The following is a 13,291-nucleotide window of genomic DNA, read 5'->3' on the forward strand; positions in this document are numbered from 1 at the left end:
AATGATATGCGGGAATGTTTCAGCATGCTACATATTTTAAAAGAAAGAAAACTGTATTTACATTACAATCTTCAGTGGGGCAGTAGGAAAAAATAAAACAAAACTGGAACAATGTTTCTAGGGCAGTGGAACCGAGGATGTTACTTTTTCCCCTTCTTTATTCTACTTTTTGCATTTCCAAACGTTTCTGTAACTAGCTAAAACAGAAATAAAATTAAAATCTTACAAGGACATCTTAAGATTCATGCATATTAGCTCCCAGGCTAAGATGACGTGGCACACATTATGATGATGGATTTATATTTGCACAGCTTCAATAAAGAGTCTTACCTCTCCTTAGGGAAAATATTCAGGTTTTTTTAAAAATCACCTTTCACACTGAAAATCGAAGTAGGAACCACAATCATTCGGCCCCCGACTCCTTCAGCCAGTTCATTCCCTGATGGATTGTTCCCAAAGCAGGCAGGCTGGCTGGAGGTCTGCTGGGTGAACACAGTGGAGGGAAGGCGTGTGCCCCTCTCAGTGGTCCATTGGCTGCCTGGTCATTTCTGCAGGGAGGAATTTAAGTCACTCCATAGTTTCGAGCTGCCAATTTCAATAAGGAGGATATTGACTGGAATCCTCTAGCCACGGTTTAACGTCACCATGGCTTTGACGCGTGGAAGGGCCACATAGCGCAGACATGGCCCATTTGGCATGAGTGTGGGGAGTTCTCACACTGCACAACTGTGGGGGAGCCTAACAATGATTGTGTAAGCTGAAGCAAGTCACAGCAATCTAAATAATCAATGCAGAAATTACCAACGTCCATGACCTCTAAGAAGCTTTGTGAAGACATTATTGGTGGTTATAAGTGTACAGGGAATAAAAAACAGTAAAACTAATATTCTGTAAGTAATGGTTTTATAATTACATGGTCACTTGAAACATTAGACACACTGCGAATGCAAGTGTTTTCTTTCTTTTTAAAACATGTTATCAAGACTAGTTCCAACAGTGCTGGCTTCTTCTGCTTGTTGGATGACTTAACGACACTGGGCAAACATCTTTCCGTGCCTTGGAGAATTGCCTTTCTAAGTTTAGATAGGCTTCCAAGATTCTATCCTCTGCACTTTCAACATTGTGAAATATTGCCGAGTTCCCTTAACACGAAGTGTGTTGCCAGCGTCACTCCCTCCGGGACATCTTCTTCCTTTTGCCACAGGCACTTCCTCATTTACGTCGGTAGGTTCACCTTCTCTTGGGTCCCCCGGCTGAGTATCAGGGTGTCCGACAGCCACAGGTCCAACATCCCCAGGACCAGCGATTTCCCCTGTGACTCCTTTTACGTTCAGTGCTAATCCCCCTCCAGCACTATTGTTTTGTTGTTGTTTTGCTTACCACCATCTTTGGGGGCCAGTTCCCGCTTTTGACTGTCCATTTCTGTAAAACGTCACATGGGTTTACCGCCAGGAGACAAGGAGGCGACATCACTACCTTTTCCGCTGTGTGTGCATGAACTAACAGACACACAGGGACCAACCAGCAACAGACTCTGAAAGCAGCGACTTGGTCACAGATCACAATGCTCATCTGATTTACTTAGTGATTTGCGGACTGGAAAGTGACTGGCAAAGGTTGAACTTGATCAATTACTCAAGGCTACCATTCCATGGTAGCTGAAATCTGGACTGTGTGGTTGGGGGACCGGCATTACTGAACTCAGTTGTGGTGACTGTAATCTGCACATACTGGAACCGTGGAAAGCAAAGACTGCCTACACTCAGGGAACTTGGCCAGGAGAGGCTAGGTAATTGGGAAAAAAAAAAAAAAAGGACTGCTCTGGGGTCAGATTTGAAGATCTGTTCACTCATTCAACCATGCAAACACACATTTACCCAGCACCCAGTGGGTACCAGGTGGATACTGGGAGCTGAGCTGTGTACAGCGGAAGCAGGCATGCCCAAAAAAGGTATCCACTGATGTCGCATGGGACAGGACTCCGGGTCCTATGTTTCAGAAGGGCCAGGTTCTAGTCCTGTCTTAAGATCCGAGCTGAGTCACCTCCTGGCTGGGACTGGGAATTAGGGTTCTTGAGTTATAAGGAACAGAAATTGACACAAGCCATCATAAGCAACAAGGAAGTTACGGGAAGGTCCTGAGGGAGCCACAGAATCTAGAAGAGAGCGCAGCAGCTGGACACGGGGGCTCAGAAGGAGCAGGAAAGGAGCAGGACTGAGAATTCAATGTCGGGGAGCTATGACTACTCCAGTTACCAGTGCTGTGTATCATATCACCTCCAGACTCAATGGCTTCAAACAGAAACCATTTATTTGCTCACGAGTCTGCAATGTGGGCAGCTCTTGGTGGAGGTGGTGTGCACCGCTGGACCCCCCACCCAGCATCTCTGAGTTGATGAGGGATGAGAAGGGGTCCTGGAAGGAAAAAGGGGCACACCCAGGGGATTCCCGGGATCCAGGCAAACTTCCATCAGCCTCCAGTCCCATCAGGCAACTGGGATCTAGACAGGGATTAGGGCGACAATGAGGGTGATACCGCGATCCTTACAAAACAGTAACAAATATCTTCAGCAAATCAGTGGTCTGAGAATGGGATGGAGGACTGGTCTCGATCAGAGAAGACTTAAGAAACAGAACAACCAACACAGAGGCAGGACTTTAGACCCTGGGTCAAACCAACCAACCATAAAAAGACATTTTTAAGACAACTGGGGGCATCGCTAAGATGAACCAGAATTAATCAGTTTGTCTGTTTACTTATTTTTCTGTTGAAGTATAGTTGACCTACTCAGACAGACCACAGTTCAGATCAGAAGGAGTTAGCAGGCATTTTGTTAGGGGAGACAGTGGTGCTTGGTTATGTAAGAAATGCCCTCACCTTTCCGAGACGCCTACTGATGTCAGGGACAGGAGTCTGGAATTTGCTTAAAATTTCTTAAGCCAAAAGAATAGGAAAATAAATAAATAAACTACAGCAAAATCTTGAGAGCAGCTGAAAAGCAAGGGGATGGACGAGGAGCAATTCAGTATATTATTTTCTCTACTTTAGTACATATTTGAAAGTTTTCATTAAAACTTTATTGAAATTGTAAAAAAAAAAAAAAAAAGCCGATAATGACAATACGAGTAGCTCTCTTTTACTGAAATGTAAGCACAATGCGTACATTATTTTACTTAATACAGATGGGGAAGGTGCTTCAGGGGCTGATGAAACTGCCAAAAGCTCACAGCTGGGCCAGACCAGAGCTCAGCCCCGGCGGCCCCAGGGGTCTGGGCTGCAAGCTCTGCAGGGCATGGGGGACAGGGGACAGGAGGATGTAGGAGGCAGGCCAGCCCAGAGGAGAACCTGGGCCTGCAGTTGGAGATCCCATCCCTGCTTGGGGCAGCCAGAGCCTCTGAGAATCCTTTGTTCTGCCTCAATGTGCCATTCAGCCCGGGGTTTTGGAGGACAATGGATCCCGCTGTGCAAGGAGGCAGTGCCAGTCCTGGGCCGCACAGCGGCTCCCAGGTGGGCCTTGGTCCCCGGAGCAGGCTGGCAACTACATTCTGGGCTCAGGCAGAGGAGCTCAAACACTGTCAGGGGACAAGCACATGTCACTTTGCACATGCTATTCCTCTTGCCTGAAAGGTACTAGAATATTGCATCCTAACATGCCATCACTGTAAACCTGGGAATGCCTCTCCCTTCAGTGCCAAAGCACCTGTCCCCTGTAGAGCTAGGGCCATCCCCTCCCCAGCTACCGATGCAGTGGAGGGGATCCCTTATCCCACTGACCCACCTGGAGTGCCATCACTCACACACGGCTGTGACAGATGCAGTGCTGTGTGTCCAGCACATGCTCCGTGCCAGGCAGTCCTGGGTTCAAATCACAAGAAGCCAGGTGCAAAACCAGCACTGAATGGGCCACCGGCCCCTGCCTCGTCGGTCCGACCAGGCAACGTGGAGGTCAGGGGTGTGGGTTCTGCAAGCAGGTGGCCCACATTCAAAACCCAGCTCTGTTCCTTATAAACCATGTGATGCTGGGCAAGTGCCCGAGCCTCAGTTTTCTCCTTGTAAAATGGGGATCACGCACACACACTGGGTTTTGTGAGGATCCCATAAGATGACGCATTTAGCATCACATCTGGCATGAGGATGTGCTCAATAAATGGTCAATTATTATAATGGCTATTATGTTTATTCTAAAATTATTTAATACTAAAGACCAGGGTCATTTTGTTGGAGGGTTGACTGGTGAGGGGTCTCTTTGTAGGACCTGGTTTAACTAACAGGACTCCCCAGGGAGCTGTGGGGCTCATGGATTCCACCAGCAACTCCAAGACTCCACCCTGCGTCAGCCCACCCTCACAGGTATCCAAGACCCTGGGAGAGGTGGCCCACGTTTCAAGGGCACAGCCTGGCTTGTGTCCACAAAATGAAACCAAGAGTGTGGGGCTCTAAAAGCAGTGCCTTTTGGGACCTGGGCAGTAAGACTGGGGAGGGGGTGTCAGGTGGGCGAGGAGCCATCCTGGAGATCAAGGACCAGAGAGAACCTCTTCTCCATGACAAAAGGGAGAACCAGGGGTGGAGACTATGAAGGCTCATGGGAAGACAGCATCACCAAGCAGAGCCCATGGGGACCAGGTGCTGAGTGGGTGTGGGTGCCCCAGAGAGGAAGGGCCCGAGAGATGCTCCCGAGCTTGTCCGGACAGCAGGGCAGTGGTTAAGGCTGGGGACCCACCCTTCTTTCTGCCAGCCCTTCTCCCCTTCACTCCCAGGACTCCTTTGGGTCTGTGACTCCAAAGCTCTCCTGTTAAGATGCTGGGTGCCCCTTGGGACCCTGGCCTCAGCTCTCTTCTCCCTTTCCTCCCTCCCCTACCTCACCCTCCCTGCCCCAGGGACGTGGGCTGCTTCTGTGCTGAGCACATAGCAGGCGCTCCAGAAGTATTTGTTGACTAAACAAATAAGTGAATGACCTTGTTCTTTACTGTTGTATGTCCAGCACCTAACATCCCCTCGGCACATAAGAGGGGTCTGTAAATGTCTGCTGAACAAAAGGGGGGAAAGTGTGCAACCTCACTGGTATTCAGATATGAATTAAAATAATTTTTTAACCTATGCTATTTGCAGAGGTCAAGCAAATTAGAATACCTAATACTTATCAGCACATGGTAAAAGAGAAACTTTCTGGAGAATAATTTGGCAATGTGTGTCAAGAACATTAAACATGTTCATAATTTTTACATAAAATTGCATTTGCAGGGCTCTCTCCGAAGAAAATTATTCCAGAGGTAGGGGGAGGGTATCTTCCCACACACATAGCATTCCTTCCCTCAGTGTTAGTTACAACGTGAAAAAAAGCAACCTAATTATCTGACAACTGGGGTTGATGAGCTGAACTATGACACCTATCACAGGAAGAGTGTGCAGCCAATAAAATGATGGAATCTGGGGGCAGGGGCTGACGGAACCAGTTACACACCCCTCTTCTCTGCTAGGACTTGAGAACTCACAGGGAAGAACAAGTGGGACCTCAAAAAAAAAATCTGTCTTAATGCTAAACTTGTGGGGGTGGGGATGAGCTAAGGACCCCTACTCCACAGCCCCTCCCCTTGGGCCTGTGGGGAGAGATAGGTCTCAAGGCTGCATTCTGAAAGGAGGGAACCGTAAGCCAGCTCTTGGAAAAGCCTGCGGGGTGAGGGGCCCCACGGTGGAGACGAAGTAGGAACCTTTAATACTGTAGCTCCGCCCAACAGGGAAAAAACTGTCCAATGGGCGACACATTCTCATTCATTTCACCAATCACAAAAGCCAAGAGGGTGGGAGGCGGGGCCAAGGAGTTCCCCATCCCAGGAATTCCAGGCTTCCCCCTTCCGTGAAACAGGGCCAGCTCTAGCACTTGCGCGGCCCAGCGCAAACTGAAAATGCAGAGAAAAGAAGTCGGGAAAAGCGTCATTGAAGGTACAACAATATAAAGGGTTCTCATTTTTGCCATGCGTTGCCTCACGTATTTGCTATTTAATGCCAACTGGAAAAATGAAAAAAAAGTTTAATTTTTTGGCATTAATTTTATAGCTCATTCTATTGTGCAATTCCAGTTTTAAATACAAATAGAAGAGCACGGAAGCGGAACGCAGAATCACGAAATCCACAATTCGTCCATGGTAGCTCCTTCATGTGAACGGACCTAGTTCTTACCGGAGTGGTGGAAACACTGTGAAACCAACTCATTTGTTTTTATTTCACCTTTCGATGCTCACACATTCTAGACACACATCTCTACCCTCCCCTCAATGATGAATAGGGTTGAAGGAACAGGAACCATGGCTGTCTTATCTTTCCCTTTCTTTGGTGTCATCATTTTCAGCATCAGTGATTAGCTAGCCCAGAGATGTCACGTGAGTAACAAAGGATATGAGAGGGTTCCTTGGTCCTTGTGCTTCTTAGAATGTCACTGGCTTCTTTCCACATTCAAAACAAGTTCTGGTTCAAACGAAAGCATGGCTTCTCTGGGCTGTCAGTGTCCCTGCTTATGCAACCAGGGGCATGCTGATCGGTGCCTAAACACAAAATTCTGTGGCCTCAGGACACGTGGGAGCACAGTGACACTCAAACTGACACAAGGTAAGCATGTTATGGAAGCCTCAGCAGGAGCAGTGGAATCGCTTTTCACACGTGTCACCTCTGCCCACACGTGTGCTCCACTGTCCCGTCAGATGTCTCACAAACACGGTTCAAAGACAAAATTATTAACAGTTTCAAGACAGGGAGAGCAGAGCTTTAAACCAAGCTTGGGGTCCTTCCAAGTACAGGGCCTTCATGGGTTGCACACCCACGAAACCCGCCCTATAGCAAAGCACGGGAAAATTCTCATAACCTCATGCTTAATGAGAAAAGTACCCTCCAAAGTTGTTCATATAGATAGTTACAATTTTTATTAAGAACAGACATGGGCATTAAAAAAGACTGTAAGGAGCTACTGCAAATGGCTAAAAACACGTATCTAGAGACTGTTCTTTCCTCTTCACCTGCATTATTAATCTGCAATCCTCCCCCTTAAGCCACAGCATTTCAGGCAGCCACACTTCTGGGTCTCAAGACCTAAAACACCTCGTATAGAAACATCCCTTAGCTCTGCTGGCTTTAAGGATAAAACCCCAAAGCTGTAGCAAGTAAAAACAACCGGGAGATGATGTGGAAACATTCTATTAGCATTTAATTTCCATCTTGCAGAAAGAAAATGAGAAAACCCCACTGTGTGACTGCACCAGCCTTTAAGTGGGGATTGATACCTCAGGACGCAGGGCTGGCCTACAGGCAGTTTGGGGAAACTGATAACAACAGTAACCCTTGCCCAAGGGCGTACCTTTGGAGTCCTCATGGCCTTTGCTCCTTAGAGCTTTGTGACAACCCAGGGCAGGGAGCAATGCAGGATCCCTGAGAATCAGGAGGCGATGTGCCTTAACAGAGGACACCTATCGGTGTCCCATCGCAGCCTCCTTCCCTGCCACAACGTCTGAAACAGAGACAACGTGGGGTCATGAAACCCCAGGAAAGCACATGGAAGGGACAGTCCTAAGCAGAAGCAAAAGGAACAAAGATTTCAAAAACCAAAGGCTGCCTCTCCCACTCTCCCTCTGGGCTGGTTTAGGTCTCTGACGCATCTAACCTACCCTCTCAGCCCAACCTCCCAGGGGCGGAGATGGAGTTGGGTTACCAGCCTAAAGACAGTCCTAAGGGCTAGTCTAACTCTAACCCCTAAAGAATGGGCATTGTTATTTATGGACAATATTTATTAAGTACTGACTGTGCCCCAGGCCCTGGGCTGGGCACGATCACACACACCAAGCCATTTAATGCCACGAGTTCACTGGGAGTGCTCCATTCACGACGCACGGTGGGGAGTCCACAGAAAAGATGCGCCAGCATCAAACAACTGCACATCCCTCGTTCCAAGCGATCTAAGCAACAACCTGGAGAAGAAACTGAGGCTCAGACAGAGCTGCCCAGGATCACAGCCCCAGAGTAGACCCCACCGGAAACACAAGACTCCCGATCTTGGGATACCTCTTCTGGCTGGAAACGCCTCCTCACTGGGGCCAAGGCGGGGAAACCAAACTGCAGCTCTGACATGTGTGCATAAAAGAGATCACAGAGGATTTCTAAAACAGACAGCAAACAAATCACCACCCCTCCTGGTTTTATGTATCTCGTATTCTGGTCATGAGAGACAGGGCAGCCTTTCTGTCTTCCCAATCACCAGAAACGGCCGTGGGAGTCAGGGTGCAACTGGCTTCAAGGAGCAGAGACTTGGCTTAAAGTCTGAAACACTGAGTAAATGCAGCAGCTCATGGAACCAGAGCACAGAGATGGGGTGGATGCCAGGCCTGGTTAATCCAGGAGTCACAGATGTCACTAATGTCCCCAGTTCTCACTCATCATCTGCTCTGCCAGCAACAGTGTTGTTGCTTAAGACCTGCTCCCTCCAAACTCTAATTTGAAAAGATACCTGCACCCCAATGTTCACAGCAGCACTATTTACAACAGCCAAGACGTGGAAGCAACATAAATGTCCACTGACAGATGACTAGATAAAGAAGATGCGGTGTATACGTACAATGGAATACTACTTAGCCATAAAAAGTAAAACAATGCCATTTTCAGCAACATGGATGGATCTGGAGATTGTCATAATAAGTGGAATTAGCCAGAAAGAGAAAGAAAAATATCATATGATATCACTTACATGTGTAATCTTAGAAAATGAGACAAATGAATTTATTTACAAAACAGAAACAGACTCACAGAAAACAAACTTGTGGTTACCAGGGGAGAAGTGGGGTGGAGCGATAAATTGGGAGTCTGGTATTTGCAGATACTAACTACTGTATATAAAATAGATAAACAGCAAGTACCTACTGTATAACACAGGATATATTCAATATATTCAGGATATATTCAATATATTCAGGATATATTCAATATATTCAGTACCTTGTAATAGCCTGTAATGAAAAAGAATACGAAAAGATAGATATAGCTATAGATATAGATACATAACTGAGTCACTATGCTGTACACCAGAAATTAACACAACATTGTAAATCGACTATACGTAAATTAAAAAAAAAAACTTGCTTCCTCCATGGTCTCAAGGTCACTGCCGGCAACAAAGGGGGTGTCCATGCTCCTTCACAAGAAGGGGACCAGCCTCCCACAGCTCTCTGCTTCCCACTCAACCTCCAGAAAGGACTCCTACATCCATTCTAGAACAGTCACCGGAAGCGGGATGGGATTACCCTGGTCCATCACTGCCTGCCCAGGGCAGACCCAGAGGAGGATGTGCTTGGTAAATGCTACTACATGAGGGAGGATGGATGGAGTTTGTAGATCCAGGCTAGCCTAGAAAATACCTGTTTAACTCACCCTAAAGCTGAGTCCTGGGGCTGCAGCAAGAGAACACAGTCAGGAAGAGTCCTTCCTGAAGCCACATCTGGCTCTGGAGAAAAGTTTAAGCAGAGACTCCCTGGCGTTCTCCTATCCCTGGGGTCCCATTCTCTAGGGCCTAGGTCCTTCCACCAACCTAAGAACCTCAACTGTATTGCTCTCCCCAACACCCACCCATCCCTGCAAAGTTCTCTGTGCCCATGGTGGTCTGCACCCCTGCCTAATGATCACAATAGTCCCCATTCAGCTGAGCTGAGCCAAGAGTTCAGGAAAAAAAAAAAAAAAAAAAAGCTGCTCTAATTCATACCAAGGTGTGAATGACTAACAAAACCTAAACTGGGCACAAGATATTTAAGATTTTATAAGAGGAAACTCAAACGAGACTCCCACTGGTGAAGATGACATTTAACTTGAGACCTAAAGGATGAGAACTAAGAGAAGGAGGTGTGTGTTCCAGGCAGTGCACAAAGCCAGTGCAAATACCCTGAAAAAAATGAAAAACAGTCTGCTTAGGGAACAGGAAGTCGATCAGAGCCACTGGGGGGTTGTGAGTGCTTGTGGCCAAATGACCATGTGGAATAGGAATTTGTATACCTGGCTCTTCTGCAAACTCCCAGGATCCACTATTTGCTTGTGACATTCCTCCAGGAACAAGACTTAAATGATAACAATGCCATCTGTGCAATGCTTTCAATAAACACTGTGCCAGATACTTTCTCTATGAGCATCACCACTGACCATCCCAACAACCTTGTAAGATAAGTCACTACTTACTGTTTCTCCCTTTAAAGGGAACAAGTGAAGCTCAGGAAGATTTAGTAACTTGTCCAAGGTTGCACAGCACATGAAGAGACAGAAGCAGGATTTGAACACAAGTCTGTCTGACATCCAAATCTGTGACCTCCTCTGTGCTCCAAGCACAAAATGCAGGCAACACGCAACAGTGGGAAAGTCTGTTTCCATGCAGGGAGGCCAGCAATTTCATATAATTCTAGTAATTATTGTTACTGCTTTCTCTTCTAGACCCTGCTTTCCCTGAGGGCAGGAACCTTGGGTCTGATTCTTCTCTGCATCCCTAGGACCAGAGCTCTATGGCCTACACACACTGGCATTCAGTCTGGGATGTGGACAAAGGTCAGCCTTGGTTTCCTCAACTATAAAATGGGGTATGTGGAGCTCGTGTGAGGCCCCAGATCATGATGGGTTCTCACCATACTCGGACTGCCAGTTGACAGTTAATAGTTTCCAAGTGGTTCCTCCATCCACCCTCTCATCTGATCCACAAAGAACCCCCAAAACCTATAAGCGGGATGGGATTATTCAATCCCATTTCACAGATGGGGAAAAGAGATTCGTCTACATCACAGGGCTCCCTCCTAGAACACAGGCTGCCCAGGGGAGGACCTGTGTCCAGTCCCCAGGGCTAAAATAGTGACTGGCACACGTAAGTATTTGTTGCATGAATGAAGAATTAAAAACCATCACTTCTTACTCTGATAACTATGCATTCCTCCTCTGTTCTTCCCTTCTAAGAGCTGGTGAATGTAGGAAAGAAGGCAGGGGAGACAGGAAAAAGAAGGAATTAGGGTTTGCAACGTTCACAATGGGTCAGGCACGGTGCTTTTTACTTTAATCACAGAGCCCAGCACTCTGTCCCCTCCTCCTTAATGTAAAGATGCCAAAACAGAGGTTTCCTCCACAAAGCCAGACCAGAACGACCTGCCAAGATCCTCTCTCCCGGCTGGAGCCAGACCACTGGGGCACCTGCCAGCACCCAGCGGCCTTTCCCCTCTGCCTCTCAGCAGGCTGCCAGCAGAAAGAACACCCAGGACACATGCTGATCCTTCCTCAGCCTCTCCAAGGCAGGCGACAAAGGACCCCTTTCAGCTCCCTGGGCCCCCGGAAACCCCTAGCTCAGGGCAGAGCCCTCACCCCTCTCCACACACACATCCATCAGCAAAGCGTGACTCAGCGATTCTCCTCCGGGAGCAGAGCTGGGTAACGCCACTCCTCAGCATCTCTCCGCCCAGGTTACACACCCAGCCTCCGCTAGCTTGGGTCAGGCCTCCTGGGAGCCCTCCCGGCCCTGGCCCAGGGCTCCCCCCGGCCTCCGCAGGGCTCCGGCTACCGGCCCGGCCTTATTTCCGGCACAGCCAGGCACCAGCGCAGCGGACAGCACCCGGGAATCGAGTCACTGCCCACACAGGTTCCCTGACACAGGCTCCCACGCGCCCTAGACCCGCCGCGCGCAATGCCCAGGGCCCCTCCCACTGAGGCACCCACACTTCTGCAGCCAGCCCAGCAGCCCCTAGGGAAGATGCAGACAGTCCCTAACCCAGGAAGGTCTCCAGCACAAGTGTCCCCACCGTTGCATGCTGACACCCGGAGGCTAGCTCTCCCCATCCTCAGTGGAGGCTCCCCTCCGCCGGCCCCTGTCTGCAGCCCTTGAGCTGTCCCCACCGTTCCCTGGACAAGGTGGAGAAGAGGGACCCTTGGAAGTTACTGGCTGATAAGAGAGGGCCGCTGACCCTAGATCCCACTGTCCTCTGGGTGGGGGTGGGGTTGAGCTCCAGGGCCAATTTAGGGGGTTTCATGCAGGAGCCTTTTGGGGTAGCATGTCCCACTTTTTTGGAAAATTCTGACAGTTTAGGGCCAGCTGCTCCTGTCTCAGTTTAACTCGCCAGGAATAAAGGATCAAACCCAAGTCAGCCGCCTTCCCCCCACCCACTAGGGACCCCGTCTCTGGAGGCACAGGGAGGGGCCCAAGACAGTGAGCCTCCAGGGAACCCTGGCAATGGAATTTTTTTTTTCTTTCTGGGTCCCTCTTCGTCTGCGGGGAACGGGCAGCCTAGAAAATTCTGCGGGCTTTGGGCAGGGCTGAAATGGCCTAAGCCACTAAATTGCCCCAGAATTTCTTCACCAGATTTGCCACAGAGGTGGTCTTTTAAAAAATGAGGGCCAGGGCCGATTCAGGATGCCCTGGGCCTGGGGGCGGAAAGCTGCCTGCCAGAGGTTGGCGCGGAGGGCGCTGCCCTCTCGGATCGCTGGGCAGCGGGCAGCGGAGGCCGGCGCCCTCAGGCTCCCTCCCTCCGGGACCCGGGACGGGGTGAGGGTAGGGTGGGGCGGGGGGACACGACACACAGCGCGCGGTCCAAACCTTCGGAGGGCATTCGGTGCGACGGCATCCCCACGCCGCGGCGGGCCGGAGGGGGCCTCAGACAACACGTACGTTACCTTCAGTCACATAGCTGTGGTCCCGCAGGAAGCTGTGGTTAATTTTCCGCGTGTCCGTGTCCTCGCCCATTGAAGGCCGTGCCCGGTGCCCTGGGCATGCCCCGCCGCCGCACACCGATGCAATCCGCAGAGGTCGCGCGGGGCGCGCGGGCCATGCCGCCGCAGCCTAGCAGGGGCGCGGGCCGCCGGGGCCCCGGGGGGCGGGCATCGCGGCCTGGGGCGGCCGGGGACGGGCGGAGGGCGGCCGGGGCGGTCGCCGCGGTCAGGCGAGCGCGCGGCGGGCAGGCGGTGGCCGCGGGTGGGGGCGGGCCGGGGCCCGGGCGCGCATCCCGGCCGGCCCGGGCGCGCTGCGTCCGTGCGCCCGGCGGCGGTGCGGCGGCGGCGGCGGCGGCCTGGTGCCGGTGCGCCTGGCTGCGGCGGCGGCGGCGGCGGCGGCGGCGGCAGCGGCAGCGGCGGGAGGGGACGCGCGCGGCGCTGCGCCGACCGAGCCGGGGCCGAGCCGGGCTGCGCGGGCTGGGGCCGCGGCCGCCGCCGCCGCCGCCGCCGCCGTAGCAGGCCCCTCCCTCGCGCCGCCCGCTCCTCCGCCCCCGCGGCCCGCGCCGCCCGCCGCGCGCCCGCAGCCCAGCACCCC

At 50.8% G+C, this 13,291-nt stretch overlaps 1 protein-coding gene across 2 annotated transcripts in view; it reads right to left on the reverse strand.

The window, feature by feature from the left end:
* The window catches only part of PPP2R2C (protein phosphatase 2 regulatory subunit Bgamma), a 131,131-nt gene extending 118,119 nt beyond the window's left edge, over positions 1–13,012 (reverse strand). Inside the window, exon 1 of one of the 2 annotated variants that reach the window (XM_045508734.2) lies at positions 12,661–13,012. In XM_045508734.2, the coding sequence (XP_045364690.2) occupies positions 12,661–12,730 (70 nt within the window). In that variant the 5' untranslated portion in view covers positions 12,731–13,012. Of the gene's footprint in view, positions 1–12,583 lie in introns of both variants that reach the window. The other variant, XM_074350640.1, reaches the window with a different exon arrangement.
* Between the last annotated feature and the right edge of the window lie 279 nt (positions 13,013–13,291).

The sequence above is a fragment of the Camelus bactrianus genome, chromosome 2 (assembly GCF_048773025.1).
Source record: "Camelus bactrianus isolate YW-2024 breed Bactrian camel chromosome 2, ASM4877302v1, whole genome shotgun sequence".
In the NCBI taxonomy this organism is placed as follows: Eukaryota; Metazoa; Chordata; class Mammalia; order Artiodactyla; family Camelidae; genus Camelus; species Camelus bactrianus.